Source organism: Mesocricetus auratus, unplaced genomic scaffold, assembly GCF_017639785.1.
Source record: "Mesocricetus auratus isolate SY011 unplaced genomic scaffold, BCM_Maur_2.0 Super-Scaffold_100676, whole genome shotgun sequence".
Classification (NCBI taxonomy): domain Eukaryota; kingdom Metazoa; phylum Chordata; class Mammalia; order Rodentia; family Cricetidae; genus Mesocricetus; species Mesocricetus auratus.
In genome coordinates, this window is record NW_024429266.1 from 131,570,910 (window position 1) to 131,598,731 (window position 27,822).

The following is a 27,822-nucleotide window of genomic DNA, read 5'->3' on the forward strand; positions in this document are numbered from 1 at the left end:
TTAATTCAATACTTTTTCTTTTGTTCCATGATTTTCACAAATGATGGCACTCATCATTTCTATCAGACCCGAGAACTTGAGTTTCACTGAACAAACTGAGGCTTTAACTGAACACTGTTTTCTTATTTTGACTCAATATTCAAACATGGAATCACTAACACAAATTTTCCTACACCAATCACTTCCCATTAAGTGTGCAAAGTAGCTTGAATGCTTCTAGAATAATCAAATGTTATGATTTTTAAACATATCAGAATTTCAAACTTCCAATTCACACTCTTTTCTTTAAAGTGAGGTTAAAAACACCTTAAGAATTATTTGTGGGATTGTGATAGATAAAAATCCCTTTTGAGCGATGAATGTTGCTGTTTACTCTCCAGATATACTCAAAACATGATTATATGGTTATGTTTCTTTTTATTTATGGTGACTAGTGTATAGTAGAAAATATTTGACATTAATCTAAGAGCCTAAAAGCAAAATAGAACAAGGGAGGTTTTGGGGTCCTATATCACTTATCATGGATGTGTCATTGACTACCTAAAGTTTTAACACCAGACCTGAATTTTTTGAAAGACTTACCACCACACAAATCAGCACCCTGGGGAGCCAACATTTTATCACATGGACTCAGGGGGTCATTCCAGATCCAAATGTGAAAATTCCTTTAGCTAGAGAGAAATGCACTGACTTCCACTCAAGCCCTTGTGTTATAAATAACATGCATGGATATCTGGAGTGAAGACCTCCTGACTAGCCAAATACTTTAAATGAGATGTGGGGCATTACTTACATCTTAAATTTTGACCAATCATGCTCCTGTCAATGACTCTCATGCAGATGCTGTAACAGAGGTAAGTGGTTGTCAGAAGTGAACATTACCTCAGACTTGGCTGGGATTTGTGTCAAGGTCTGGCCTTGTGGGTGATTGTTGGTGAATCTGTCAAGAGTAAAAAAGTACAATGTCAAGATTGCCATTTTTACTCTCACCACTAGACAGGAATACCAAACAGAAACTCAACAAAGAAGCAAAAGGGCTAATAGAAGTAATGACCCAACTGGGATTAACAGATATCTATAGAACATTTCATCCACATAAAAAAGAATATACCTTCTTCTCACCACCACATGGAACCTTCTCAAAAATAGACCACATACTTGGCAACATATCAAACCTCAGCAGCTACAAAAAATTGGAATAACTCCATGCATCTTATCAGACCACCATGCTTTACAATTAGAATTCAACAACAACACAAATTGCAGAAAACCTACAAACTCATGGAAATTGAATAATGCTCAACTGCACCATCCCTGGGTCAAAGAGGAAATAAAAAAAGAAATTAAAGACTTCCTCGAATTCAATGAGAATGAAGACACAACATACCCAAACCTATGGGACACTTTGAAAGCAGTGCTACGGGGGAAGTTCATAGCGCTAAATGCTCACATGAAGAAACAGGAGAACAGTTATACCAGAGAATTAACATCAAAGCTGAAAGCTCTAGAACACAAAGAAGCACACTCCCCCAGGAGGAGTAGACGCCAGGAAATAATCAAATTGAGGGCTGAAATCAATAAAGTAGAAACCAGGAAAACAATACAAAGAATCAACGCAACGAAGAGTTGGTTCTTTGAGAAAATCAACAAGATAGACAAACCTTTGTCCAAACTTACCAAACAGCAGAGAGTGAACACGCAAATTAACAAAATTAGAAATGAAAAGGGGGACATAACAACAGACTCTGAGGAAATCCAGAGAATCATTAGGTCATACTTTGAAAACCTGTACTCCACAAAATTCGAAAATTTAAAGGAAATGGATGACTTCCTGGACAGCTATCAATTGCCAAAACTAAATCAAGAACAGATAAGCAATTTAAATAGACCTATAACCCCTATGGAAATAGAAGATGTCATCAAAAGTCTCCCAACCAAAAATGCCCAGGTCCAGATGGCCTCAGTGCAGAATTCTACCAGAAATTCAAAGAACAGCTTATACCAATTCTTCTCAAAGTGTTCCACACAATAGAAGCAGAAGGGTCTTTGCCAAACTCTTTCTATGAGGCTTCAATAACCTTGATCCCCAAGCCACACAAAGATACAACTAAGAAAGAAAACTTCAGACCAATATCCCTCATGAACATTGATGCAAAAATACTCAATAAAATACTGGCAAATCGGATCCAAGAACACATCAAAACAATCATTCACCACGATCAAGTAGGTTTCATCCCAGGAATGCAGGGATGGTTCAACATACGAAAATCCATCAACGTAATCCACCATATAAACAAGCTGAAAAACAAAAATCACATGATCATCTCACTAGATGCTGAAAAAGCCTTTGACAAAATCCAACACCCCTTCATGATAAAGGTCTTGGAGAGATCTGGGATAACAGAGACATACTTAAACATAATAAAAGCTATATACAGTAAACCAACAGCCAACATCAAACTAAATGGACAGAAACTCAATGCAATTTCTCTAAAATCAGGAACAAAACAAGGCTGTCCACTCTCTCCATACCTTTTCAACATGGTACTTGAAGTTCTAGCTATTGCCATACGACAACAAAGGGGGATCAAGGGGATACAAATTGGGAAGGAAGAGGTCAAACTTTCACTGTTTGCAGACGATATGATAGTTTACATCAATGACCCAAAGAACTCTACCAGGGAATTCTTACAGCTGATTAACACCTTCAGCAAAGTGGCAGGCTACAAGATCAACTCAAGAAAATCAGTAGCCCTACTATATACAGATGATAAAAGGGCTGAAAGAGAAATCAGAGAAACATCACCCTTTACAATTGCCACAAACAACATAAAATACCTTGGGGTAACGCTAACCAAACAAGTGAAAGACCTGTATCGTAAGAACTTTGAATCTTTAAAGAAAGAAATTAAAGAAGCCCTCAGAAAATGGAAAGATCTCCCATGCTCTTGGATAGGTAGGATCAATGTAGTAAAAATGACAATCCTGCCAAAAGCAATCTACAGATTCAATGCTATCCCCATTAAAATCCCAGCACAGTTCTTCACAGACCTTGAAAGAACAATAATCAATTTTGTATGGAAAAACAAAAGACCCAGGATAGCCAAAACAACCCTGTTCAACAAGGCAACGTCCGGAGGCATCACCATCCCTGACCTCAAGCTCTATTATAGAGCTATATTCCTGAAAACAGCTTGGTATTGGCACAAAAATAGACAGGTAGACCAATGGAATCGAATTGAAAACCCGGGTATTAACCCTCACACGTACGAACATCTGATCTTTGATAAAGAAGCTAAAAATATACAATGGAATAAAGAAAGCATCTTCAACAAATGGTGCTTGCATAATTGGAGACTGGCATGTAGAAGAATGCAGATCGATCCATGTCTATCGCCATGCACAAAACTTAAGTCCAAATGGATCAAAGACCTCAACATAAATCCAGCCACACTGAACCTCTTAGAAGAGAAAGTGTGTGGTACCCTTGAACGAATTGGTACAGGAGAGAGCTTCCTGAACATAACACCAGTAGCACAGGCAGTAAGATCAACAATTAATAAATGGGACCTACTGAAACTGAGAAGCTTCTGTACGGCAAAGGACACAGTCAGCAAGACAAAAAGGCAGCCCACAGAATGGGAAAAAATATTCACTAATCCCACATCTGACAGAGGGTTGATCACCAAAATTTACAAAGAACTCCAGAAGCAAGTCTCCAAAACACCAAAGGACCCTATTAAAAAGTGGGCTGCAGAACTAAATAGAGAGTTTTCAATAGAGGAGTCTAAAATGGCTGAGAGGCACTTGAGAAAGTGCTCAACATCCTTAGCCATCCGGGAAATGCAAATCAAAACAACTCTCAGATAATATCTCACCCCTGTCAGAATGGCTAAAATCAAAAACACCAATGACAATTTATGCTGGAGAGGATGTGGTGAAAGGGGGACACTCCTCCATTGCTGGTGGGAGTGCCAACTGGTTCAGCCACTTTGGAAATCAGTGTGGAGATTCCTCAGAAAAAAATGGGAATAAACCTACCACAAGACCCAGCAACTCCACTCTTAGGCATATATCCAAAAGATGCCCATTCATACAACAAAGAGGTCTGTTCCACTATGTTCATAGCAGCTTTATTTGTAATTGCCAGAACGTGGAAGCAACCTAGATGTCCCTCACCTGAAGAGTGGATAGAGAAAATGTGGTACATCTACACAATGGAGTACTATTCAGCAGAAAAAATAATGGAATCATGAGATTCGCAGGCAAATGGATGACACTAGAAGAAACAATCCTGAGTGAGGTAACCCAGTCACAAAAAGAGAAACATGGCACTCTCTCATATATGGATTTTAGACATAGATCTGGGGAGTGCCAGCCTACAATCCTATGGCCAGAGAGTCTGGGAAACAGAAACTTTATTTAGTGGCTGATCGAAGAAGAGGCAGACTCCCTTGGTTAAGTACTGAGCTGAACTCAAGAAAGCCAGTAACAGAGAGGGAGGACTGATGATCAAAGGGATTAAGACTGGGCTGGTTTAACCCCCAGAAACAGCTGACCAGACAAAGGTTAACTCTTGAATCCCAGGCATTAGCCTGGGAAGCCAGCATGGGACTGATCAAGACCCCCTGAATCTGGGTGTCAGTGAAGAAGCCTAGGGAATCTATTGAGCCTTGGGCAGCAGATCAGTACCCATCCCAAGTATACACACGGACTTTGGACTCCAATAGAACAATGTGAGTTGCACTCTCACCCAGAACTCTTGGGAAAGGGTCTAGGCCCTGCCCTATATGAAATGACACACTATGGACACCCCCATGGAGGGCCTCACCCTCCGTGGAGAAATGAGAGGATAACGGGGGGGGGTGGAGGGGAGGGCACGGGAGGAAGGGAGGGAATGGGAGAGGGACCTGGAACTGACTTGTGAAGCAACCTTGATTCTTATCTAAATTTAAACTGGAAAATAAAATTAAAAAAAAAAGATTGCCATTTTTATTATGTTGATCCTACCAATCCAAGAGCATGGTAGATCTTTCCATTTTCTGATATCTTCTTTGATTTCGTTCTTTAAAGACACAAAGTTCTTGATATACAGGTCTTTAACTTCCTTGGTTAACATTATCCCCAGATATTTGATGCTGTTTTTGGCTATTGTAAAGGGTGATGTTTCTCTGATTTCTTTCTCAGTCACTTCATCATCTGTATATAATAGGGCCACTGATTTTTTTGAGTTTACCTTGTATCCTGCTACATTGCTGAAGGTGCTTATCAGCTCTAGGAGTAACCTTGCGGAGTTTTTTTGGGTCACTTATGTAAACTATCATATCATCTGCAAATAGTGAAAGTTTGACTTCTTCTTTTCCTATTTGTATCCCTTTTATCTCCTTTTGTTGTCTTATTGCTGTAGCTAGAACTTCAAGTACAATATTGAAGACATATGGAGAGAGTGGACAGCCTTGTCTTGATCCTGATTTTAGAGGAATTGCTTTGAGTTTCTCTCCATTTAGTTTGATGTTAACTGTTGGTTTACTGTATATTGCTTTTATTATACTCAAATACGTTCCTGTTATCCCTGATCTCTCTAGGACCTTTATCATGAAGGGGTGCTGGATTTTGTCAAAGGCTTTTTCAGCATCTAGTGAGATGATCATGTGGTTTTTCTTTCGCAGATTGTTAATATGGTGGATTATATTGATTGATTTTCTAATGTTGAACCATCCCTGCATTCCTGGGATGAAGCCTACTTGATTGGTGGATGATTTTTCTGATGTGTTCTTGAATCCGGTTTGCAAGTATTTTATTGAGTATTTTTCCATCGATGTTCATGAGGGAAATTGGTCTATAGTTCTCTTTCTTAGTTGTGTCTTTGTGTGGCTTGGGTATCAAGGTAATTGTAGCCTCGTAGAAAGAGTTTGGCAGTGAGCTTCCTGCTTCTATTGTGTGGAATACTTTGAGGAGTATTGGAATTAGCTCTTCTTAGGTTCTTTCCTGTTTCCCAGACTCTCTGTCAGTGGAAGTGCAGAGTCGCACTATCCTGATCCATGTCTAAAATCAATATATGAGTGAGTACATACCATGTTTATCTTTTTGTGACAGGGTTACCTCACTCAGGATGTGTGCTATCCATTCCCATTTTCCTGGGGAATCTCCACACTGATTTCCAATGTGGCTGTGCGAGTTGCCACTCCCACCAGCAGTGGAGGGGTGGTCCCCTCTCTCCACGTCCTCTCCAGCATAAATTGTCACTGGTGTTTTTGATTTTAGCCATTCTGACAGTGTCACGACCACCTCGACCAGCAAGGAAGACGCGACTCAGGAATCGTTCTCACAAGCAGTTTATTCAGGAACCTTGAAACAACGTCGAGGCAGCCACGGGAGAAACCCCTCCTGCTCCCTAAATAGCTGAGGCCAGCCAACCCTGAGCAGCCACGTGTGCGCAAGCCATAGGCTCACCAGAATGCATAAACAATCTGATGACGATGGCGTGACCCCGGCAGGATGGGAGCAGGCCAAATAAGGAGTTGTTTATTACTGAGCTCACTCACCGTCGGGATGGTGGAATGCGGAAGCCGGCGCCATCTTTGAGGCACGGTGTGACGCAGCTCTCCACATGACAGGAGTAAGATGGTATCTCAAAGTTGTTTTGATTTGCATTTCCTTGATGGCTAAGGATGTTGAGCACTTTCTTAAGTGTCTCTTGGCCCTTTTAGCCTCCTCTATTGAGAATTCTCTATTTAGATCTGTACCCCACATTTTAATTGGATCCTTTGGTGTTTTGGAGACTTGCTTTTTGAGTTCTTTGTAAATTTTGGAGATTAGCCTTCTATCAGATGTGGAGTTAGTGAATATCTTTTCCCATTCTGTGGACTGCATTTTTGTCTTGTTGACTGTGTCCTTATAGAAGCATTTTAGTTTCAGGAGATCCCATTTGTTAATCATAGATCTCAGTGTCTGTGCCACTGGTGTTATGTTCAGGAAATGGTCTCCTGTACCAACGCGTTGAAGAGTATCTCCCTCTTTCTCTTCTAAAAGTTTCGGTGTGGCTGGATTTATGTTGAGATCTTTGATCCATTTGGACTTAAGTTTTGTACAAGGCAATAAACATGGATCTATCTGCAGTCTTCTGCATACCAGTACCCAGTTATGCCAGTACCATTTGGTGAAGATGCTTTCTTTTTTCCATTGTATAGATTTAGTTTCTTCGTCAAAAATCAAGTGTTCATAGGTGTGTGGGTTAAAATCAGGATTTTCAATTCAGTTCCATTGGTCTACCTGCCTATTTTTGTGCCAATACCAAGCTGTTTTCAGGACTATAGCTCTGTAATAGAGCTTGAAGTCAGGTATGGTGATGTCTCTTGAAGTTCCTTTATTGTATATGGTTGTTTTGGCTATCCTGGGGCTTTTGTTTTTCCATATAAAGTTGATTAATGTTCTTTCCAGGTCCTTGAAGAATTGTGATAGAATTTTGATAGGGATTGCATTGAATCTGTAGACTGCTTTTGGCAAGATTGCCATTTTTATTATGTTGATCCTACCAATCCAAGAGCATGGGAGATCATTCCATTTTCTGTTATCCTCTTTGATTTCTTTCTTTAAAGACTCAAAGTTCTTGATATACAGGCCTTTCACTTCCTTGATTAACATTATCCCCAGATATTTGATGCTGTTTATGGCTTTTGTAAAGGGTGATGTTTCTCTGATTTCTTTCTCAGTCACTTCATCATATGTATATAATAGGGCCACTGATTTTTTTTTGAGTTTAACTTGTATCCTGCCACATTGCTGAAGGTGTTTATCAGCTCTAGGAGTTCCCTTGCAGAGTGTTTTGGGTCACTTCTGTAAACTATCATATCATCTTCAAATAGTGAAAGCTTGACTTCTTTTCCTATTTGTATCCCCTTGATCTCCTTTTGTTGTCTTATTGCTGTAGCTAGAACTTCAAGTACAATATTGAAGAGATATGGAGAGAGTGGACAACTTAGTCTTGTTCCTGATTTTCGTAGAATTGCTTTGAGTTTCTGTTCATTTAGTTTGACGTTGGCTGTTGGTTTGCTATATGTATCTTTTATTATGTTAAGGTACATTCCTGTTATGCCAGATCTCTCCAAGACCTTTATCATGAAGGGGTGTTGGATTTTGTCAAAGGCTTTTTCAGCATCTAGTGAGATGATCATGTGATTTTTGTTTCTCAGCTTGTTTATATGGTAGATTACATTGATGGATTATCGTAAGTTGAACCATCCCTGCATCCCTTGGATGAAACTACTTGATCATGGTGAATGATTGTTTTGATGTGTTCTTGGATCCGATTTGCCAGTATTTTATTGAGTATTTTGCATCAATGTTCATATTGGTCTGAAGTTCTCTTTCTTAGTTGTGTCTTTGTGTGTCTTGTTTATGAAGGTTATTGTAGCCTGGTAGAAAGAGTTTGGCAAAGACTCTTCTGCATCTATTGCATGGAATACTTTGAGAAGAATTGGTATAAGCTGTTCTTTGAATATCTGGTAGAATTATGCACTGAGGCCATGTGGCCCTGGGATTTTTTTTTTTGATTGGGAGACTTTTGATGACTGCTTCTATTTCCAGTCAATTTAAAATAGGTCTATTTAAAATGCTTATCTCTTCTTGATTTGATTTTGGCAAGTGATATCTATCCAGAAAATGTCCATTCCCTTTAGATTTTCTACTTTTGTGAAGTAGCCCTTTTGTCTTCGCTGTTCATGTTTGCGATTTTGTGCTGGGATGATTTAGGTAATTCTTTGTATTGATCTCTGGTCTTCCCATTCTTGTGTGGCTGTTCCATTATAGCATTTCTGTGGCCTTTTTGGGATCTTAGGAACGTGTCATGACTGTAGGTGGCCTTGTAGAGAGTGCTTCTTCAGCTCAGTGGGTGAAAGATTGGAATAGAGGTGGCCTATGAGAAAAGACTCACAGAGGCTTTAGGAAATTGCTAAGGGAATCCCGTCCACAATTACAGGTGGGGTCTCCATGTTGTTGGAGTAGTGATGGAATGAAAAGCAATGATAAGCAGGTAACAGTCAGGTATAACATAACCTGGAGATACATGAATGAAAGGGCAAGGAGACCCTGGGGACTTACCAAAATTTGGAGTCTATGGTAAAAGGGGCTGAGGTAGGAGGAGGGTCTCCTACAGTCAGACTGACACAGAGGCAGGAATGAATAGATTAGACTATAACAGAAAGTTGTGTGAAAATTCCCTTTCTGAGTCCCATCCCTAAAACCACTGAGTACCAAGGTAGAAAATCTGATTTTTTTGTCTGATTGATTTCTTCTACTCAAAATTCTCTTCTTGAGGTTTATGGCTGAGATACTGAATTTTCCATTCCATCTTCATTTCAGTTTGAGTCTTCTTCCAAGGTTGCATCTCTCAGTGAATTCTTTATGTAGTCCTAGATTACCATAATCTTTTATACCAGTCTTTTGTTGTGTGTTCTTGAGCATCACTCAGGGGCTTGTTCATCTGATGCTTTTTCTCTTTCATTTTTGAGATATATTTTGTGTCTTCTTTAATCTCCTTCAATTTCCCAACGAATTATAAGATTGTTCTTTAGTTCTGTTTCCTGGAATTCATCTAATTAATTCTCTCTTGCAAACATTTCTACTGTACTGGTAGGTTTTGAAGAGAAGATTCTGGCTTAATCTTCCATATTGTTGGTACTTTTGAGATGAGATCTGGGCATGTGAACTACTTTGTTAGTTCTAAGTTGATATGCACAAAGGATTTTTGAAGACAAAAGAAAATGTGTGGGATGATTGGGTCTAGATGTTGAGAGTTTCTGGGAAGAAAGAAGTAAGGGTCCTGGGATGCTGTACATAATGTTCCTCCTGGTGCAGTCCTTGAATGTGAGGCTAGATGTGACTGGGTGAAAATGTTGGAAATCCACATGGGGAGACCCTATTGTTCCAGTATAGGCAGGAAAAATCCTGGCAGAATCCTAGACGTTGCTTGCCACACAGGCAGACATGTAGGGCCAGACAAAGGTAGGACAATGAATGTGAGACTGGAGCTGTGTCTGGTTAGTTGGGGAGGGTGTCTGATAGAGGGGGGCAGGGAGACTCACTGGATTAATCTAAGAAGAAAGATATGGAAGACATGGCTTGCTGGAGAGGTTCTGTATTTTATTTTCATTTAATTATATGAATTAAAATGATTTCTTCTTGATTGCTTCTTTGTCTCAATAATAATTCAGTAATGTGTTACATAGTTCTCATGAGACTATGGGCATCTTATGCTTTCTATTGCTCTTCATATTCAGTATTATTTTTGTGGTTATATAAAATAAATGATGTTAACTTAATTTGGCTATGATTGTTGAGACCAGTTTTTTAGAGAATGTTCCATGAAGAAAGTGTATTCATTACTGTATAACAAAATGTTCTCCTTGATTGTGTGTTAGGTCAATTTGATTTATGCTTTCATTTAACTCTAGTATTTCTCTGGTTATTTTTCTCACAAAAAATCTGTTACTGGTGAAAGTAGGGCATTAAAGTAATCTGCTGCAATTATATTATGGTTAATCTATGCGTTTACATCTAATAATATCATTTTTATTAAGTTGAGGGTCCCTGTGTTTAGTACATATGTCTTAAGAATTTCATACTTTGTATTTCGATTATATGATGAACTGAATCATTTGAAAACATGGACTAAAATTAACCTTCATTTCTTAAATTATACATCTTTTTTTGTTTTTAAGACAGAGTTTCTCTGTTTAATTCTGGCTGTCCTGGAACTCACTGTTTAGACCAGGCTGGTTTCAAACTCACAAGCATATGTCTGCCTCTGTCTCCTGAGTGCTAGGATTATTTTAAACTATATCTAATTTGATTTTAGAATCAGCAATACAAAATTAATTAATTATAAAGGAATATATTGTTTCAAGAAAGTTAGTATCTATAATAGGATATTTCTTAGTTCTCATTCAGATATCCATTTTTAGGTGAAGACTTATAAGGTATCTTGTCTTCAGAAATGTCCAAGAAGCCTAGGGATGGAATCTTAATGTTCTTTGGTCTCCACAGTACTTTTCTGGTGATATTCCAGTCCTAATTTCTACTAGCATCTTTAAGTAGATACTTAGATAAGTATATTGAATTATTCAACTCTTAGTCTCATATCAGGGCCCAAAGTTGAAGGACACAGACAAGACAAAGAATATCTGGGAAATGGGCTTTCGAAGCTGAGGTAATAAAGAGGAGCAGAAAATACGTAATATTAAGAGCAGACCATAATAGGGAAATTGACAGAAACAGTTGACCCAAACAAATGGGAGCTCACTGGCTCCAGACTGACAGTTGGAGAACCTCCATAACACTGAACAGGGACCTCTCAATATGGGTGACAACTGGAGAGCATGGGCAGTATATGAAGCCACTAGCAGTGGAATTGATATTTATCTCTAGTATATGAGCTGGATTTTTGAAGCCCATTTCCCATGTAGGGATACCTTGTTCAGCATAGACACAAAGGGGAGGACCTTGGTTCTGCCTAAACTGATGTGACAGATTTTTATGATTCCCTATGTGAGGCCTTACCATCTCTCAAGAATGGATGAGGTTAGGGTAGGTAAGATGTGTGGGGAGCAAAAGGGTGGGAGTGAGAGGGACCTGTGGTTGATATGTAAAATAAATATAAAAATGAACAAATTCAGAATCCTCATTAAATCAAATGTAAAAAGGAGGAATGGTAAGACATACCTAGAAATTTAAAGGAAAAAAGACCTTTTTTTAAATATACAAATGTATTGGGGTTTAAAATCTTCCAGAAGGCAGAGCACTAACTTACTTTGTCTTTCCAAGAAAAAGACAGTTATATAACTGGTGCTGGTGAATTCTGGGCTATGTAGTTTTCTCAGAGAAATACAAATTTATGATCCCTCACATTAGATCTGAGAGTTGTAAAAGTACAGTCCAGTATCTAGTAGCAAACTGTAGAAAGATGCAAGAATATATGTAAGAGCTACAATATCACCATCATGCTATTGCAGACAGAGGGGAGCCTTGGCATCCAAAACTTATGCTACAAGACCAAGTATCAGGAGCACATGTTTACCCAATTCACAAGTTCTTTGGTAAATGAACTCTAACTTCTACTCAACTAGACAATCCCTCACTTACACTGCTAAACTTTCCTGAACACCTAACCCAACCCAGTTTAAGCAAGTTAATGGCTATAGAATCAATCCCAAATCCTAGTTTACTGTATTTGTGCTGTCTTCTGTTTTGTTTCATTATCTCAACTGAATATACAGCTCAGAGCACAAAATATTGCAACCTAAGCATTTACTGAAATTGAGAGTGTAATTGTTTTCTGCTGCTGCTGATGAAAAGACTAACAGTTGGGACTCATGAGGCTTTCTTGGCTGCTTACACTAACCACTCCCCAGTGTCCTTCAATGCCTCACAGTGCCTGACAATAGCTCTCAGCTGATGCAGATACACAAAGAAGCAGGTGAGGCAGCACAGCCTCCCACTTCTGCTTCTCTGAATGGTTTATGACATGACACGTACCACTGTGGGAGGAGTATCATAACCTTGCTGACAGAAATAAGCACCCACATCTTCAGCCTCCAGGCTGCTGATTGTGAGAGAATAGTGCGTCCCAGACCCACTGCCGCTGAACCTCGATGGGACTCCATCTTCCAAGCTGTTTGCACCATAGATCAGGAGCTTAGGAGCTTTCCCTGGTTTCTGCTGGTACCATGATAATGTAGTATAAATGTCCTCACTAGCCTGGCAAATGATGCTGATTGTGTCTCCCAAAGATGCAGACAGGGAGGATGGAGTTTGTGTCATTTGGATGTCACATCTGCCACCTGAAATTAAAATCACAAAACACAGCCAATGAGTAAGCATGTAGAAAGACAAATTACCTGATAAATTCAGTTCAGACTAATCACATTGGGCACCATTGCTGTGCTTCCTTACCTGGGAACCAGAGCAAAAGGAGCATGAGGAGCTGAGTGGGGAACCCCATTTCCATAGTGTGACCTTCTCAGAACTGACTACAGCAGACTGGACAGTCTTAAGAAGAAGTCCTCAGGGCAGTGGGCTGTGCTCTGAGCACATGCAAATCCCCATGGGCTGTGCACAGCTGCAGGCCTGGCTCAGTTCAGTTATTTAACAAGAGATCAGGGTCCCCAGGTGTCTCAGGACAGACCAATCATGAGCATATTTTTGTAGAAAGAATGTATGTTTCTCTGGGGGAAAAGGGAGTAAATGAATCTTGAGTCTTGAGAGATGCATATTATTTTGAATATTCCTTGTTTCCTCACACTATTTTATTGGTACAGTTGTATCAGGATATGATCATTCATTATGGCACAATCTCAGATGTGCAAACAAATTTTTAGACTCATTTGTTTTCTTGATACCTGTCAGTATTATGGATGACTAATTTTCCTTCTTTTAAAGGGAAAGTGGAAGAGGGGGTCACCGGGAACTCAGAGTATTCTCCTAAGAGGTATGATGAGTTTCTGCACATAAAAGTCCCCTAGGTGGGAGTTTCTCTGAGACTGGATCAGGTAGGTGTCAATGCAGTGTTGTTAGAACCAGTCACTGGAAGTGTATTGGAGTATTACAGTTTTGTAGATATAACTTAGAAAGATTCTTGCATGGGAAGTGTAAAAACTGATCACAACTAGACATTGGTTTTAAGCTGGAAGAGTGGACAAATACACAAGTTAATAACTGAAAATAAAAGTAATCAAATATTGATTTAAAAGACATTTACTTTTTCAGAAATTGATACGTGAGTAGAATATTTATAACATTTTCACCCCAGGTCTTTCTGTTTCAACTCATCTTCTATGGCTCCAACTTCCTTCAATTAATGACCTTTTTTAATTAATAGTGCACACACATACACATACACACATAGCACACTATTGAGTTCTCTTAGTGTTGCTCCTGCTTTTGTCAGTATCAGACAAAAGGACTTGCTATTAGAGCCCTCCATCCTTGCATTTAATTGTGACCCTCGTTTTTGCAGACAGAGGCAGAGAGACACTCTAGTTAAACCAGTTAAAACCATAACCTCTCTAATCCTCTCTAGTCTCACCTTGAAGAATTCTGCTGTTCATATCTTCTCCTAGAGGGAATTCCACAATATGTAGTATATAGACAGGGCTGTAAGTTACAATCACTTCCAGTTTCATTGGGTTTTACTGGCAGGATGACTTCTGATGGTGAGAGTTGGTATAAGAACCATTTGGGTGGCATTCCTATCACTTTTCCTAATATATTTCTCCAATACCATTATTATTCTTAACCTGCAACATATTGAGGTTTCAAGAGTCACATCTCTGCTCAGATTGCTGACCAGGGACACAACCTGAGCCTTTTAGAGGCTAAGGCAGGATAAACAGGAGCTTGCACCAAACCATGCTAAACACTATATGCTACACAGGAACACAGTTAGAAACCATCTCAAATGTATGTATGTACAAACACTTCTGTCTCCCATTGCATAGAGCTCCATTAGCATGTTTTCATTTATATGATGTTAACAATTTAATTTCCTGTTCCTGAACACTGATTATTTCCCTTCTTCAGTGTTCCTGTTTCTATCACTGTCAACTGCATGTGTTCCCAAACCACACAATTGAACTGAACTCTACAAATGCACAGATAGAAATATTAACATTGAAGAAGGTCATGGTCTGTCTGCTCTGTGTTCATGGCCATGTTCAATGATCAACAGAGGAATTCTGGAAGTTTTCCATCAGTCCAGGAATGAACTGAGGACAATATAAACTGCACTTCATTTTGCTGCTTACACTTCTGGAGGAATGCCCCAGATGTTTCAGTTACCCAACAGAGATGTTTACTTCTCTGGAGAAAATTCTCAAAGTTTACATTGTCATGTTATCATCAAGGAGAGTGGTTATTTTCCATTTCTTTTAGAATTTATTTTGGATACTAATTCACACCTCTATGTCTCCCAATCAAACTTGAGAGCTACACTCAAAAGAGAATATTAGACACACAGCAAAGAATAACCAGCCTACAATTCCAGAGAAGCTAGAAAGCAAGGAGGACCCTAAGAGGGACATACATCAATGTCTGGAGAAGGGGAAAGGGAAAAGACCTCTTGATCAATTTGGAAGCACTTGGGACAGAGGTAGGAGGAAGGGGGTGGAGGAGAACAAAAGGGATCAAGAAGATTGAGGTGAGGGAAAAATACAGAAAAAGAGCAAGAAAAGAGATACCTTAATAGAGGGATACCATAAAGAGAAATCTGACAGTAAAACTATATCCATGGATTCACAAGGATGAATCTAAGCAATGATGGAGAGGTACCTTAATATTCTTCTGCGATAATGAGATTGATGAATACTTCATATGCCATCCTAGAACCTTCATCCAGTACCTGATGAGAGCAGAAGCAGACACCCACAGCTAAACACTGAGCTGAATTCCTGGAATCTAAGTGCAGAAAGGGAGGAATGATGAGCAAAGAGATCAAGACCAGACTGGAGAAAACCACAGAAACAGCTGACATGAACCAGCGGGACTTCATGAAACCCAGACTGATAGCTGAGAAAACAACATAGGACTGATCCAGAACACCTGAATGTGGGTGTCAGTTAGGAAGCCTGGGCAATCTATGAGGCCTCTGGCAGTGGATCAGTATTTATCCCTACTATATGAAAGAACTTTGGGAGCCCATGCCATTTAGAGGTCAGCTATCTCAGTCTAGACACATGTGGGGAGGGCCAAGGCCCTGCTCCAAATGATATGACAGACACTGAAGCATCCACCATGGAAGGCCTCATGTTCCCTGTGGGCAGAAAGGGCATTGGATAAGGGATTGGTGGGAAGCAGGGGAGGAGGGGAAGGAAAGGGAACTGGGACTGATATGTTAAACAATCTTGCTTCTAATTTAAGGGGAAAAGTCCAAGCAATAGAGGAGAGGCTACCTTAGATGCTTTTTCCCATTAATGAGATTGATAACTACTTTATATTCCATCCTAGACCCTTCACCCTGTAGATGATGGAAGCAAAATGATTGAGAATAAATAAATGGGGATGGGAATGTAGCTCAGTTGATAGAACACTTACATAGCATTCATGAAGCTCTGGATTTGAGTAGACCTGTGTAAGGTGGCTGCCCCTGCCTCACCTCTCACCACCTGCATCAGAGAGGAGAGATAGCCTCAGGAGCATGAGAGCAAGAGAGCTGATACTGTCCCTCACCAACTGTAACCCTTAGGAGAATGGGCACTGCACTTGACAACAACATAGTAGACTGGCCCTGGTGGTGTGGGCAGTGGTGAGCCCCCACTGAAAGCATGAGATCTGGAGAAATAGCTCTACCCCTTGCTGTCTGCTGCATTTGGTTGAGCTTGGAAGGACATGCTGGAGAAAAGCTCATCCTGATGGTGAGGATAAGGGGGAGCAGGTGGGATGACAAACCCAGCTGCCACACAGGCTCTGAACCAGGGCTTTGAGTTTGCCCACTCCATCTATGAACTGTTGGAGCATGTAAAGAGGCTTGTCCTTGAGTCAGGATGAAGTGGAGCCATTTCTATGGGCCCTTACATTATACCCCATGGTTAAAGCATCTATAACATCTTGGGGTTTCTAAGAAATTCCAGGCTTCAACTTTACAGTTTCATGCAGGGATACCCCTGACACATGGTTGGACTCAGCAGCTTTTGTTAGTCTCAGGATATTCTATAACCCCATTCTTCTATCCTTGACTTTAAAGCCAGAACCACATGGACAAAACTGCCAGATTCTGCTGATTTTCAGGGCTGGAATATGAGACCCCCACATTGCATTGCATCTTCACTAGCATTTGTTTCCATGGTTCTTTACTACCTAACCTTGGCTGTCCTGGAACTTGCTCTGTAGATCATACAGGCCTCAAACTCAGAAATCTGCAAACCGTTGGTTTCTCATGCTGGGATTTAAGGCGTTTACCACCACACCTGGCTCTAAGCGTTTCTTTAATTCCTTTCACAAGTTGGAAACTTAGCAGGGTAAAATATTGCCCTGAGGACACCACTCCTTTTATGCAATTTCTTTATTTATCTCCTTGAACACAGGACTTCACTCCATTTCACTTCCTGTTGCTCCTCACATTAGTATACATTGTATATTTTTTCTTGCTCAGCTTGTGCCTTTTCATTATATAACTTCATTAGAGTTACCATTAATATGCACATGGCAATGTCTAAACAGTGCTGATTTTTACATTTCCTCTCTCAATGGATTTAATCCAAATCTATCACTATAGTTTTAGGCAGACTTTTCCGGACAAAGGCAAAAAGCAACCACATTCTTCACCAAAATTTCACAAGAATAATCTGTAGGAAACATACTAAATTTCTTCTTTGAAACCCCTTGAGACAGCTCCCCAAAGTTCAAACCCAGAAAAATTTAGTTTCTATAAATCAAATTTAATCTCTCTCTCTCTCTCTCTCTCTCTCTCTCTCTCTCTCTCTCTCTCTCTCTCTCTCTCACACACACACACACACACACACACACACACACACACACACAATACAGAACCTTAATCCAGTGACTGCAGGAAGCAGAGGCAGACTCCCACAATTCACCATTGAACTGAACTTCAGAAATCCAGTTACAGACAGGGAGGACTGAAGAGCAAAGGTGTCAAGGCTGCTCTTATTGAACACACGGAAACAGCTGACCTGAGCAAGGGGGAGCTCTTGGGTCCCAGACTGATGGCTGGGAGACCAGAATAGGACTTATCCAGATCCCCTGAATGTGGGTGTTAGTGAGAAAGCCTCGGCAATCTATGGGGCCTTGGGTAGTAGATCAGGGTTTATCCCTGGCATACAAATGGAGTTTGGGTGCCCATTCTACTATGAGGGATGTTCTCTCAGCCTGGACTTGAAAGACCCCAAACGGGGGACTTTCACGGGAGGGAGACCCGAACCCAAGGAACAGCGAGACCACAAACTTGGATGCAACAGCAAGAGGCTTTATTTACACACGGGTACCTGGGCGTCTCAGTCTTGGGGGGCTGAGCGCCCCGAGCTGGGGACTCAGGGGTCCTTTTATAGCAAAAAGCGGAGTACAGAAGCAAGAAGCCTAGTTACAGGACCCTGATTGGGCAATATGAATGAGGCCGGGGCTTAGAATGAGGGCTATTGAGGTTTCTTTCAGAACTCAAGTCTCGGCCTTGGCCCTATCTGAGGAACAATAGGTCTCTGTGCCTGCCCAATCTTGCTGGGCTGGCTATGCAGACGCTATGCAGATAGCAGACACCTGTGTCCTGCCTGGACAGAGATAGTAGTGACTATTCAGCTGTAAAGACCTTGAGCTGAGCTCTCTTCTGATCAAAAAAATGACTATTCGGCTGAGCTGTGGGGGAAAGGAATTTTCCATAGGCCTCAGCCGCCTGTGCTGGGCCGGGGTCTTTCATTCCCCCATTGCTCTTGTAACTGAATGAAATCTTTCATTCAGAGGTTTCTGCCATCTCGAAATCCCTTTGCTTTAGCTGCTGGTATTGTTGAGTCAAAACCAGTGATTGTACAACTGATAACCTTTCCTTTATAAACTGGATCAATCTGTTTAAGATGCATGGCCCAAACATCAGAATCAGAAATATAATGATCAGGGGTCCCATAATGGTGGATATGAGAGTCGAATACCAAGGGGACCTGTTATACCAGTTCTGAAACCATCCCTGTTGGGACTCAATTAATTGGTGGTACTTTTGGCGTCTTTCTTTTATTTTAGCCAGGTTGTCTCTTACCACTCCGGTATGGTCTGCGTAAAAGCAGCATTCTTCTTTAAGGGCCGCACAAATTCCCCCCTGCTGTAAAAATAAGAGGTCTAGTCCCCTTCTGTTTTGGAGGGCTACTTCTGCCAGGGAGGACAGAGACTTCTCCAGGGCAGCGACAGATTCCTCTAAAGACCGAATATCTGCACGCATTACTTGTTGTAGGAGTTGGAACTGTTTAGTTTCCTGCAGTGCGGCAGTACCGGTTCCTATTCCTGCTGCTATGCCTCCCATGGTTAATCCCCCTAGTAGGATGGCAGTAGTGATGGAGATAGGTTCCCTCTCACTGCGGCCAGTTCTTATCAAGTCATAGTCAGAGGGGTGGTAAATTACCTTAGGCCATAATTCAATCAGAACACAATAGTCAACGGTGGCATCTAGTACCGTGGTGGAGACACAAGGGGTTAATCCAGTGTTGCATGCCCAATATGTCCCATTGGGGGCTATCAAGTAGCGGCCACTTTGGGGCAAAGGCTCAGTGGCATTGCATAGTCCTTGATGCGTGGCGGGGACGTTACCTATACATAGCCCCTTTCCAGACACTTCTGAGATGGTCAATTTATGTTGCATGGCTGTCCCACAAAGAGCCACGGCTGTGGCCTGATTTGTATATTCGCCCACAACCGCTAAGCCTTCATAATAGGGAGGTTGCGGAGTCAGACAAAGCCAGCATTCCTTAGTCTTATCTGGGCGAGTTAAATTCAGAGTGGCATATGTCCCTTTGATCAGGGCTAATATTCTATCTCCCGTGCCTTCAAGGGGGGGACCCGAGGAGGGGGGTTTGGGAGTGCTTTCTGTAGGCGCGGGAGCGGCTGTGGTTTTAGGCAGGGTCAGGAGCCTGGTATCAGCCTTGGGCATGAATAGGCTAGGCTGCTTTTGATCAGCAAGGACCTGGTTAGGGCCTATGGCCTGTGGATTAACCGGAGCCACCTTACATCTGATTGTAAAGATTACTCCCCTGTCTGGCCCGTATAGATACCAACGCAAACCCCAGGTATACCCAGTCTGCCAGTCCGGGGCTTGCTTTCCCTGCGCAGTGAAGGAAATGGCAAGGGGCATACCTATCATTCCAGATTGTCTTTTGTCCCAGCCTCTGCGTACTTGTATTTTATCCCAGGATGAGGATGGCCTCCAATACGCATCCCCTGTAGTCTCGCACCCCCAAGCTGCACAGAAAAAGGAATCATGTCCCCCACATTTCCGGGCCTGTTGCCAGGTACGTCCATCTTGGGGGCAGACATAGAAGTCCTGTGAATGTAGCTGCTCTCTGGCTCTGCGACTAACACACCCGGGGGTGGTTTCTCTAGAGTCCATGAATATGAATGTACGTCGACGTCTGTAAAGGTGGGAACCACTGGCGCATGCCTTTGGGTGGCAATGGGAAATGTCCCAAGTGTCCAACCCTGCTACTAAATCACAAAATTCAGGCCATAGAGTAGGCCACCATGTCCCAAGTGCATGTGGTTCCGTGACAGCATAAATGACCTCCCCCATCTGGGAGAGAACCTCCCAGGTTAATTTATAAATGGTATGGGGACTGGAGGCCACACCAGTGTCTGATTTTATGAGGAGGGCTATTAGCAGGAGGGAGAGGAGCGGGTAAGTTTTATTTTTAAAGGATTTTGAGTGCGTTGAGCTTTCCATCCTGAGTCCGGATCCTCAGGGAAGGCAGCTTTTACGTGCGAGGCGTGTATCCAAGCAGCAATCCCGTCCACCTTGAGAGCAGTAGGGGTGGTCAACAGGACCGTGTATGGTCCCTTCCAGCGGGGTTCAAGGTTCTTAGCCTGGTGGCGCCGGACCCAAACGCTGTCTCCCACGTGGTAGGAGTGAGGGACGATAGGGTGTCTCCTCTGGTCTCGGTAGGCTTGGGCCAGAGGCTTCCAGACTTCCTGCTGAACCAGCTGGAGTGCCTGCAGGTGAGCTTGAAGAGAGGAGGAATTGGCATAGTCAGAAATATCTTGGTCAAAGAACTGAACAAAGGGAACGGTGGTTCCATACAGAATTTCAAAAGGGGTGAGGCCATGGGGGCCCGGTGTATTCCGGGCACGATAGAGGGCAAGGGGGGCAAGAGGACCCAGTCTTTAGTGCCAGCTGCCAGCGATAATTTAGTTATAGTCTCCTTAATGGTTCTATTCATTCGCTCTACCTGCCCTGAACTTTGGGGTCGATAAGCACAATGTAATTTCCAATCAATCCCCAACAAGGTGGCCACAGACTGACTTACCTGAGAAACAAAGGCAGGCCCGTTGTCTGTCCCCAATACCTGTGGCATTCCGTAACGGGGGAAGATTTCTTCAAGAAGTTTCTTGGTGACCACCTTTGCCGTCTCGTGCTTGGTGTGGTAGGCTTCAGTCCATCCCGAGAAGGTGTCAACAAAAACCAGGAGGTACTTGTATCCATATTTTCCTGGTTTAATTTCTGTGAAATCTATTTCCCAATGCACCCCAGGCCGGTGCCCACGAGCTCGAGTCCCCATATTGACGCGGTCATATTGGGTCATATTGACGCGGGCGCAGGCGTCACATTGCTCAGTCACTTGTTTTATTATTTCTTCTATTCCCAACAGGTGGCGAGTATTTTCTTCCCGGGCTAATAGTTCTCGCATTTTCCTGGAGCTCAAATGAGTGAGTTTGTGTAGGCTGTTAACCAGATATCTAGTCATTAGGCGGGGAAGGACAGTTTTTCCTTGATAGGTCCAGAGACCATCATGTACTCGGGTCGCCCCCAGTCTTTTCATGGCTTTGATGTCTTTTATCTCATAGTCCCATGACGGGGAGGTCTTCTCGGAAGCCTCATTAATTACAGGGACTACAGCTGCCTGGAGGAGGTGGCTGCTGCTTTCCATGGCCAGGGCAGCCTCCCGGGCGGCCAGGTCTGCCCTCCGGTTTCCCCGGGCGACTGAGCTGTCGCCTTTCTGGTGCCCTGGGCAATGTATGATACTGAGGGCGGTTGGCAGGTGCAGATTCTCTAAGAGGGCCAGGATTTCCTTTTTATTTTTAATGTCTCTGCCCTCTGAGGTCAATAGCCCCCTTCGCCTATAAATTTCACCATGGATGTGAGCGGTGGCAAAAGCATAGCGGCTGTCTGTATAGACAGTGAGTTTCTTACCTTCTGCCAGTCTCAGGGCCTGTGTTAAGGCAATCAGTTCTGCTCGTTGGGCCGATGTTCCTGGTGGCAGGGCCTCGGCCCAAATTGTTTCTGACTCAGTTGTCACTGCAGCACCGACTTTCCGCTCCCCTTGATGTACAAAGCTGCTTCCGTCCGTGAACCAGACAAGGTCAGGGTTGGGAAGGGGTTGATCCGTGAGGTCAGCTCTCGTCCCATGGACCTCAGCCAGGACCTGCAAGCAGTCATGAGTCTCTGCTTCCCCGGGGAGGGGAAGTAGCGAGGCGGGGTTCAGGGTCACCGGAGCCCCGAAGTGAATTCGGTCCTTGTCCAGCAACAGAGTCTGGTAATGAGTCATCCTGGCATTGGTGAGCCAGCGGCCTGGTGGCTGTCTGATGACCGCCTCCATAGCATGGGGGGCATAGATAGTCAAAGGCTGCCCCAAAGTCAATTTGTGAGAGTCCTTTATGAGAACTGTGGTGGCGGCGATCATGCAGAGACATGGGGGCCATCCAGACGCTACGGGGTCTAATCTCTTAGATAGGTAGGCAACCGGTCGTCTCCAGGGCCCAAGTTTTTGAGTTAGGACCCCCTTCGCATAACCCTCTTGCTCAGCCACGAATAAGTCAAAGGGTTTAGTCAGGTCAGGTAACCCCAGAGCTGGGGAGCAGAGCAGAGCCTTCTTGATGTCCATGAAGGCTTTTTCCTGGCTCTCCCCCCAATCAAAAGCAGCCCCCGTCTTGGTGAGGGGGTACAGGGGTGCTGCCATTTCCGCAAACCCGGGGATCCACAGTCTACAGAAACCTGCTGTTCCCAAGAATTCCCGCAGTTTTCGGGGGTCTTGGGAGGAGGGATATCAAGTATGGCCTGTTTGCGGGCTTCTGTTAGCCAACGTTTTCCATCCTGGATTTTGTACCCCAAGTAGGTGACCTGGGTCCGGCAGATTTGGGCCTTCTTGGCAGAGGCCCTGTACCCCAAGTCTCCTAAAGTCTTTAAGAGAGCTTCTGTCCCCCTAAGGCATTCCTCCTCTGTTTTAGTGGCTATCAGGATGTCATCCACATATTGTAAGAGGATGACCTCAGGGTGGTGGACTCTAAATCCGGCCAAATCCTGATGCAAGGCCTCATCAAAGAGGGTGGGGCTATTTTTGAACCCTTGGGGCAACCTAGTCCATGTAAGTTGTCCCGAGATTCCCAGGTCTGCATCCTGCCATTCAAAGGCAAACAGTTGCTGACTGTCTTTGTGTAACCGCAGGCAGAAGAAGGCATCCTTTAAATCCAGGACTGAGTACCAAACATAGTCAGGTGGCAGTCCACTCAGGAGGTTATAGGGATTGGGGACCGTGGGGTGTATGTCCTCAACCCGCTTATTGACTTCCCGGAGGTCCTGGACCGGCCTATAGTCATTGGTTCCGGGCTTTTTGACTGGCAACAGGGGAGTGTTCCAGGGGGACCGGCAGGGGTTAGAATGCCCTGCTCCAGTAGCCTCCTAATGTGAGGTTTGATCCCATCGCGGGCCTCCCGGGACATGGGATATTGTTTAATTGAGGCCGGGAGAGCAGATGCCTTTAAATGGACTATGATGGGAGCCTGCTGGAGGGCTAGTCCCATGCCTCCGGTCTCTGCCCAGGACTGGGGAAAGTCGGTCAGCCAGCGGTCCTCGACCTTAACAGAGTCATCCTTGGGCTCATGTATTCTATATTCCTCTTCTAAGGCTATGGTCAGCACCGTGAGTGGGGCCCCTTCTGGCCCCGTGACTCTTATGTTGGCTTTCTCGAAATGTACTTGAGCCTTTAACTTCGTTAGGAGGTCTCGACCCAGGAGGGGGTATGGACAGTCAGGAACATGTAAAAAGGAGTGCATCACCTTACCGGTCGCTAGGTGGAGCTGGCGGTCCGTGGTCCATCGATATTGTTTCCCGCCAGTGGCTCCTTGTACCCAGGCAGTTCGGCGGCTCAGGGGGCCGGGTGACCGATTTAGAACAGAGTGTTGAGCCCCCGTGTCGACCAGGAAGGTGACCGGGCGCCCCCCTACTGGTATGGTTATCCGGGGCTCAGGGGGGGGCTCCTGGCCCTGACCTCCCTAATCTTCGAGACTCAGGAGGTCAGAGGTCTGAGAACAAGGTTTGGGCCTTTGAAATGCCCTTCTCTGTTTCTTGTTCTTGGGGCATTCTCTAGCCCAGTGTCCTCTCTCCTTGCAATATGCACATCGGTCTCTTTCTAGGCGAGGCCCTCTTTGTCCCTCTCTCTGCCTGTCCTGTCTCTGCTCTGCTACTACTGTGGCCAACAGTTTAGTCATTTCTCTATTACGCTTCTTATCCCTCTCTCTGTCCTTCTCTTCCATTTCCTGTCTCTGACGATCTACCCTTTCTTGGTCCTCCTTTCTCCATCTCTCTTCCCTTTCCTCCCGTGTTTCTCTCTTGTTAAAGATGCGCTCCGCCTCCTTTAATACATCTGGTAGTGTATAACCCTGTAAATTCTCCAGCCGCTGCAATTTGTTTCTAATGTCAGCAGCCGACTGCCAAATGAAGGACATGGTCAGGCTAGTAGCTTGCCCGGGGTCCTCAGGGTCATATGGAGTATACATTCTGTAAGCTTCCTTAAGCCTCTCTAAAAATGCAGCTGGGGATTCCTCTGCCTTCTGAACAATCTGTCTTACCTGGGCCAAATTGGTAGGACGTTTACCTGCCCCTCGGAGACCCGCTACAAGCAACTGGCGATAAAGACGTAGATGGGTCCTACCTGCCTCAGTGGTGAAGTCCCAGTCTGGGCGGTCGAGGGGAAAAGCAGCATCAATTTCATTTGGGAGCTGCGTAGGTTGTCCATTTGCCCCAGGAACATTCTTCCGGGCTTCAAGAAGGACCCGTTGTTTTTCCTCCGAAGTGAGGAGGACCTGTAAAAGCTGTTGGCAATCGTCCCAGGTGGGCTGGTGGGTAGTAAGTACCGACTCCAATAAATCAGTCAGTCTCACAGGATCTGCTGAAAAGGAGGGGTTATTATTTTTCCAGTTATAAAGATCAGAGGCAGAAAACGGCCAATACTGTAATTGGCCATCATGGCCCGTCCGGAGGGGCAGGGCAGTGGAATCCGGAGCGGGTTGCTCCCTGCGGCCTCGCAGTCTAGAGGCCATAGGTGAGGGCTCCGGGTCAGTGGGAGGCGAAGGTTGGGCCTCAGCTGCTGCCGGTTGACCTGCCGGAGGAGCCTGGTACGGTGGGGGTTCCTCCGTTAGTAGATCCAACAGGAGACCGTCTTCTGGAGGGAGGACTTTGGGGTCTCTTTTTTTCTCTTTCTGCTTAGTTACGGTGGGGTACAGGCCAGAATGGGAGGACTGAGGATACGGGGAGGGGGTCAAAGGGGGCGGAAGGGGGGGTGCGGATGGGTTGGATTTGGTGGGGGTTAGGGAAGAGGGAGAGGGGGACCCTCCGGGTTGCACAAAGGGACGCACCCAGGTAGGAGGGTTATGAACTAACGCTTCCCAGGTGACTATGTAGGGCACTTGGTCCGGGCGGCCGTGGGGCCCAGGATCCATCACTTTCTCTTTCACCTGGAAGATAATTTGAGAGTTAAAGGTGCCATCCCGGGGCCAGCCAACATTTAAAGCTGGCCACTCGGAAGAGCAAAAGGTGATCCATTCCTTCTTGCGCACATCGACAGTCCGGTTACGAGCATACTCCTGAACCTGTGGCCAATGTGAAAGGGTCAAACTGAGCGGAGTGGTAACTGTCTGGCCCATCTTCTCGAGAGTGATGACTAAGACAAACAAACAAGCAAGAAACAAAAACAAACAGATTTTCGCTGCGCGGCTTCGACGTAGAGTCGAAAGCAAAACTTCAGTTGGGCTCGAGGTCGGGGGCCCTCCGTCCTCGTCCCCTACCAGGATGGAAAATCCCTCTGTCAGCGGGGGTTCCCCAAACAGACGTGGCAGATTCCTAGGCATCTACCCCAAACAAACGGTTCCTTAAGAACTTCAAATACAAACGGGGCAGATTGACATCCACCCCAAACAAATGAGTACTCCAAATACAAACGGGGCAGATTGACATCCACCCCAAACAAATGAGTACTCCAAATGCTACCAGGACGTCTCCTGGAGCTGCGGTCGGGAGTACGAACCCGTCAGTTCCTCCTCGGTGGCCGCCAAATACAAATGTATACAGCTGTATACTACAAATGCAGGCGCGAGAAAATAACAGGCATAGACAGAGAGCAGACAACAGAAACAACAGAAATTTAGTCCGGACAATTCTTACCTCCCAGAAGTGGGTCGGTGGTCCCTGGGCGGGGTCTCAATTTCCCGGCCAACGCACCAAATGAAAGACCCCAGGCGGGGGACTTTCTCGGGAGGGAGACCCGAACCCAAGGAACAGCGAGACCACAAACTTGGATGCAACAGCAAGAGGCTTTATTTACACACGGGTACCCGGGTGTCTCAGTCTTGGGGGGCTGAGCGCCCCGAGCTGGGGACTCAGGGGTCCTTTTATAGCAAAAAGCGGAGTACAGAAGCAAGAAGCCTAGTTACAGGACCCTGATTGGGCAATATGAATGAGGCCGGGGCTTAGAATGAGGGCTATTGAGGTTTCTTTCAGAACTCAAGTCTCGGCCTTGGCCCTATCTGAGGAACAATAGGTCTCTGTGCCTGCCCAATCTTGCTGGGCTGGCTATGCAGACGCTATGCAGATAGCAGACACCTGTGTCCTGCCTGGACAGAGATAGTAGTGACTATTCAGCTGTAAAGACCTTGAGCTGAGCTCCCTTCTGATCAAAAAATGACTATTCGGCTGAGCTGTGGGGGAAAGGAATTTTCCATAGGCCTCAGCCACCTGTGCTGGGCCGGGGTCTTTCAGACTCTTAGGAGAGGACCTAGGCCCTGCCCTGAATGAAATGACAGACTCTGGAGATCCCCCATGGAGGGCTTCACCTTCCCTGGGGATCTGAGTGGGTGGCTGGAGGTTCTGGTGGGAGGGAATGGGGAGGAGGGGACGGAGAGGGAGCTAGGATTGACATTTGAAGCAAGCTTGTTTCTAATTTAAATGAAAAATAATGCTTATGATTGAATTTCGGATTTAACTTATGTAAAAATTTGTTAATGGTATATGTTGGGATTAGGAAACAATTTCCAAAATTTTCTGAAATCCCACTAAGCACACTTCTGCCACTTTTTCTGGTATATTCATGTGAATGGAATTCTCAGCATTGATAAATATAAAATAACAGTATCTACCAACTCTGAAATATGTTGAGGTAATGCTACATATTATGAAATAGGATATTCAGACAAGATCAATTTCTTTTATAAAAATAAGCAAGCACACCCATGTAACTAGCATGTTGATTTGTTTTCATCATTGGTAAATGGGACGGATCTGGACCCCCGAATTCGAGTGTCAGTGAGGAGGCCTGGGCAACCTATGGGGCCCTGAGCAGTGGATCAGTGTTTATCCCTGGAATACAAACAGACATCGTGTGTCCATAGCACAAAGAGGGATGCTCTCTCAGCCTGAACTCTTAGAGGAGTGCCTGGACCCTGCCCTGAGTGAAATGACAAACTCTAGATATCCCCTATGTGGAAGGAATTGGCAATAGGGTGGGAGGCTGGGGGCTGGTGAGGGGGTGCGTGGGGAGGGGAGGGAGAGGGAACTGGGATTGACATGTAAAACAAGCTAATTAAAATTAAAATAATATAAAATAAAAATAAAATAAAATAACAAAATGTTTTAAAAACAAATTTCTTCATAATTTGTTATCAGTTATTGTGTGTTTTCTATGCCTACTTTACAAACTTATTTGCCTGATGTTGCACTAAAATTACATAGGTGATATTGCACTTCATACACCATATACTTCAGATACAAGTATTATAGCTCCTGTTCTGGGTTTGACTTGAATGTGTCCTCCATGAGGAAAATAATTAATGATAACCAAAATGTATCATGCAAATGTC

At 44.0% G+C, this 27,822-nt stretch overlaps 1 protein-coding gene and 1 gene segment (V, D, J or C); both read right to left on the bottom strand.

Annotated features, from left to right (window-relative positions):
- Positions 1 to 12,498: 12,498 nt before the first annotated feature.
- On the bottom strand, positions 12,499 to 25,496 carry LOC121136809. The segment is given in 4 exon segments: positions 12,499 to 12,836; positions 12,949 to 13,011; positions 20,991 to 20,993; positions 25,490 to 25,496. Coding segments are annotated over 2 exon segments (378 nt in total).
- On the bottom strand, positions 20,997 to 24,927 carry LOC121136806 (the record flags this gene model as incomplete). The annotated part of the gene is given in 4 exon segments (XM_040738135.1): positions 20,997 to 22,720; positions 22,723 to 23,340; positions 23,343 to 24,213; positions 24,247 to 24,927. Coding segments are annotated over 4 exon segments (3,894 nt in total), but the record flags the coding sequence as incomplete, so codon positions are not given.
- Positions 25,497 to 27,822: the final 2,326 nt, after the last annotated feature.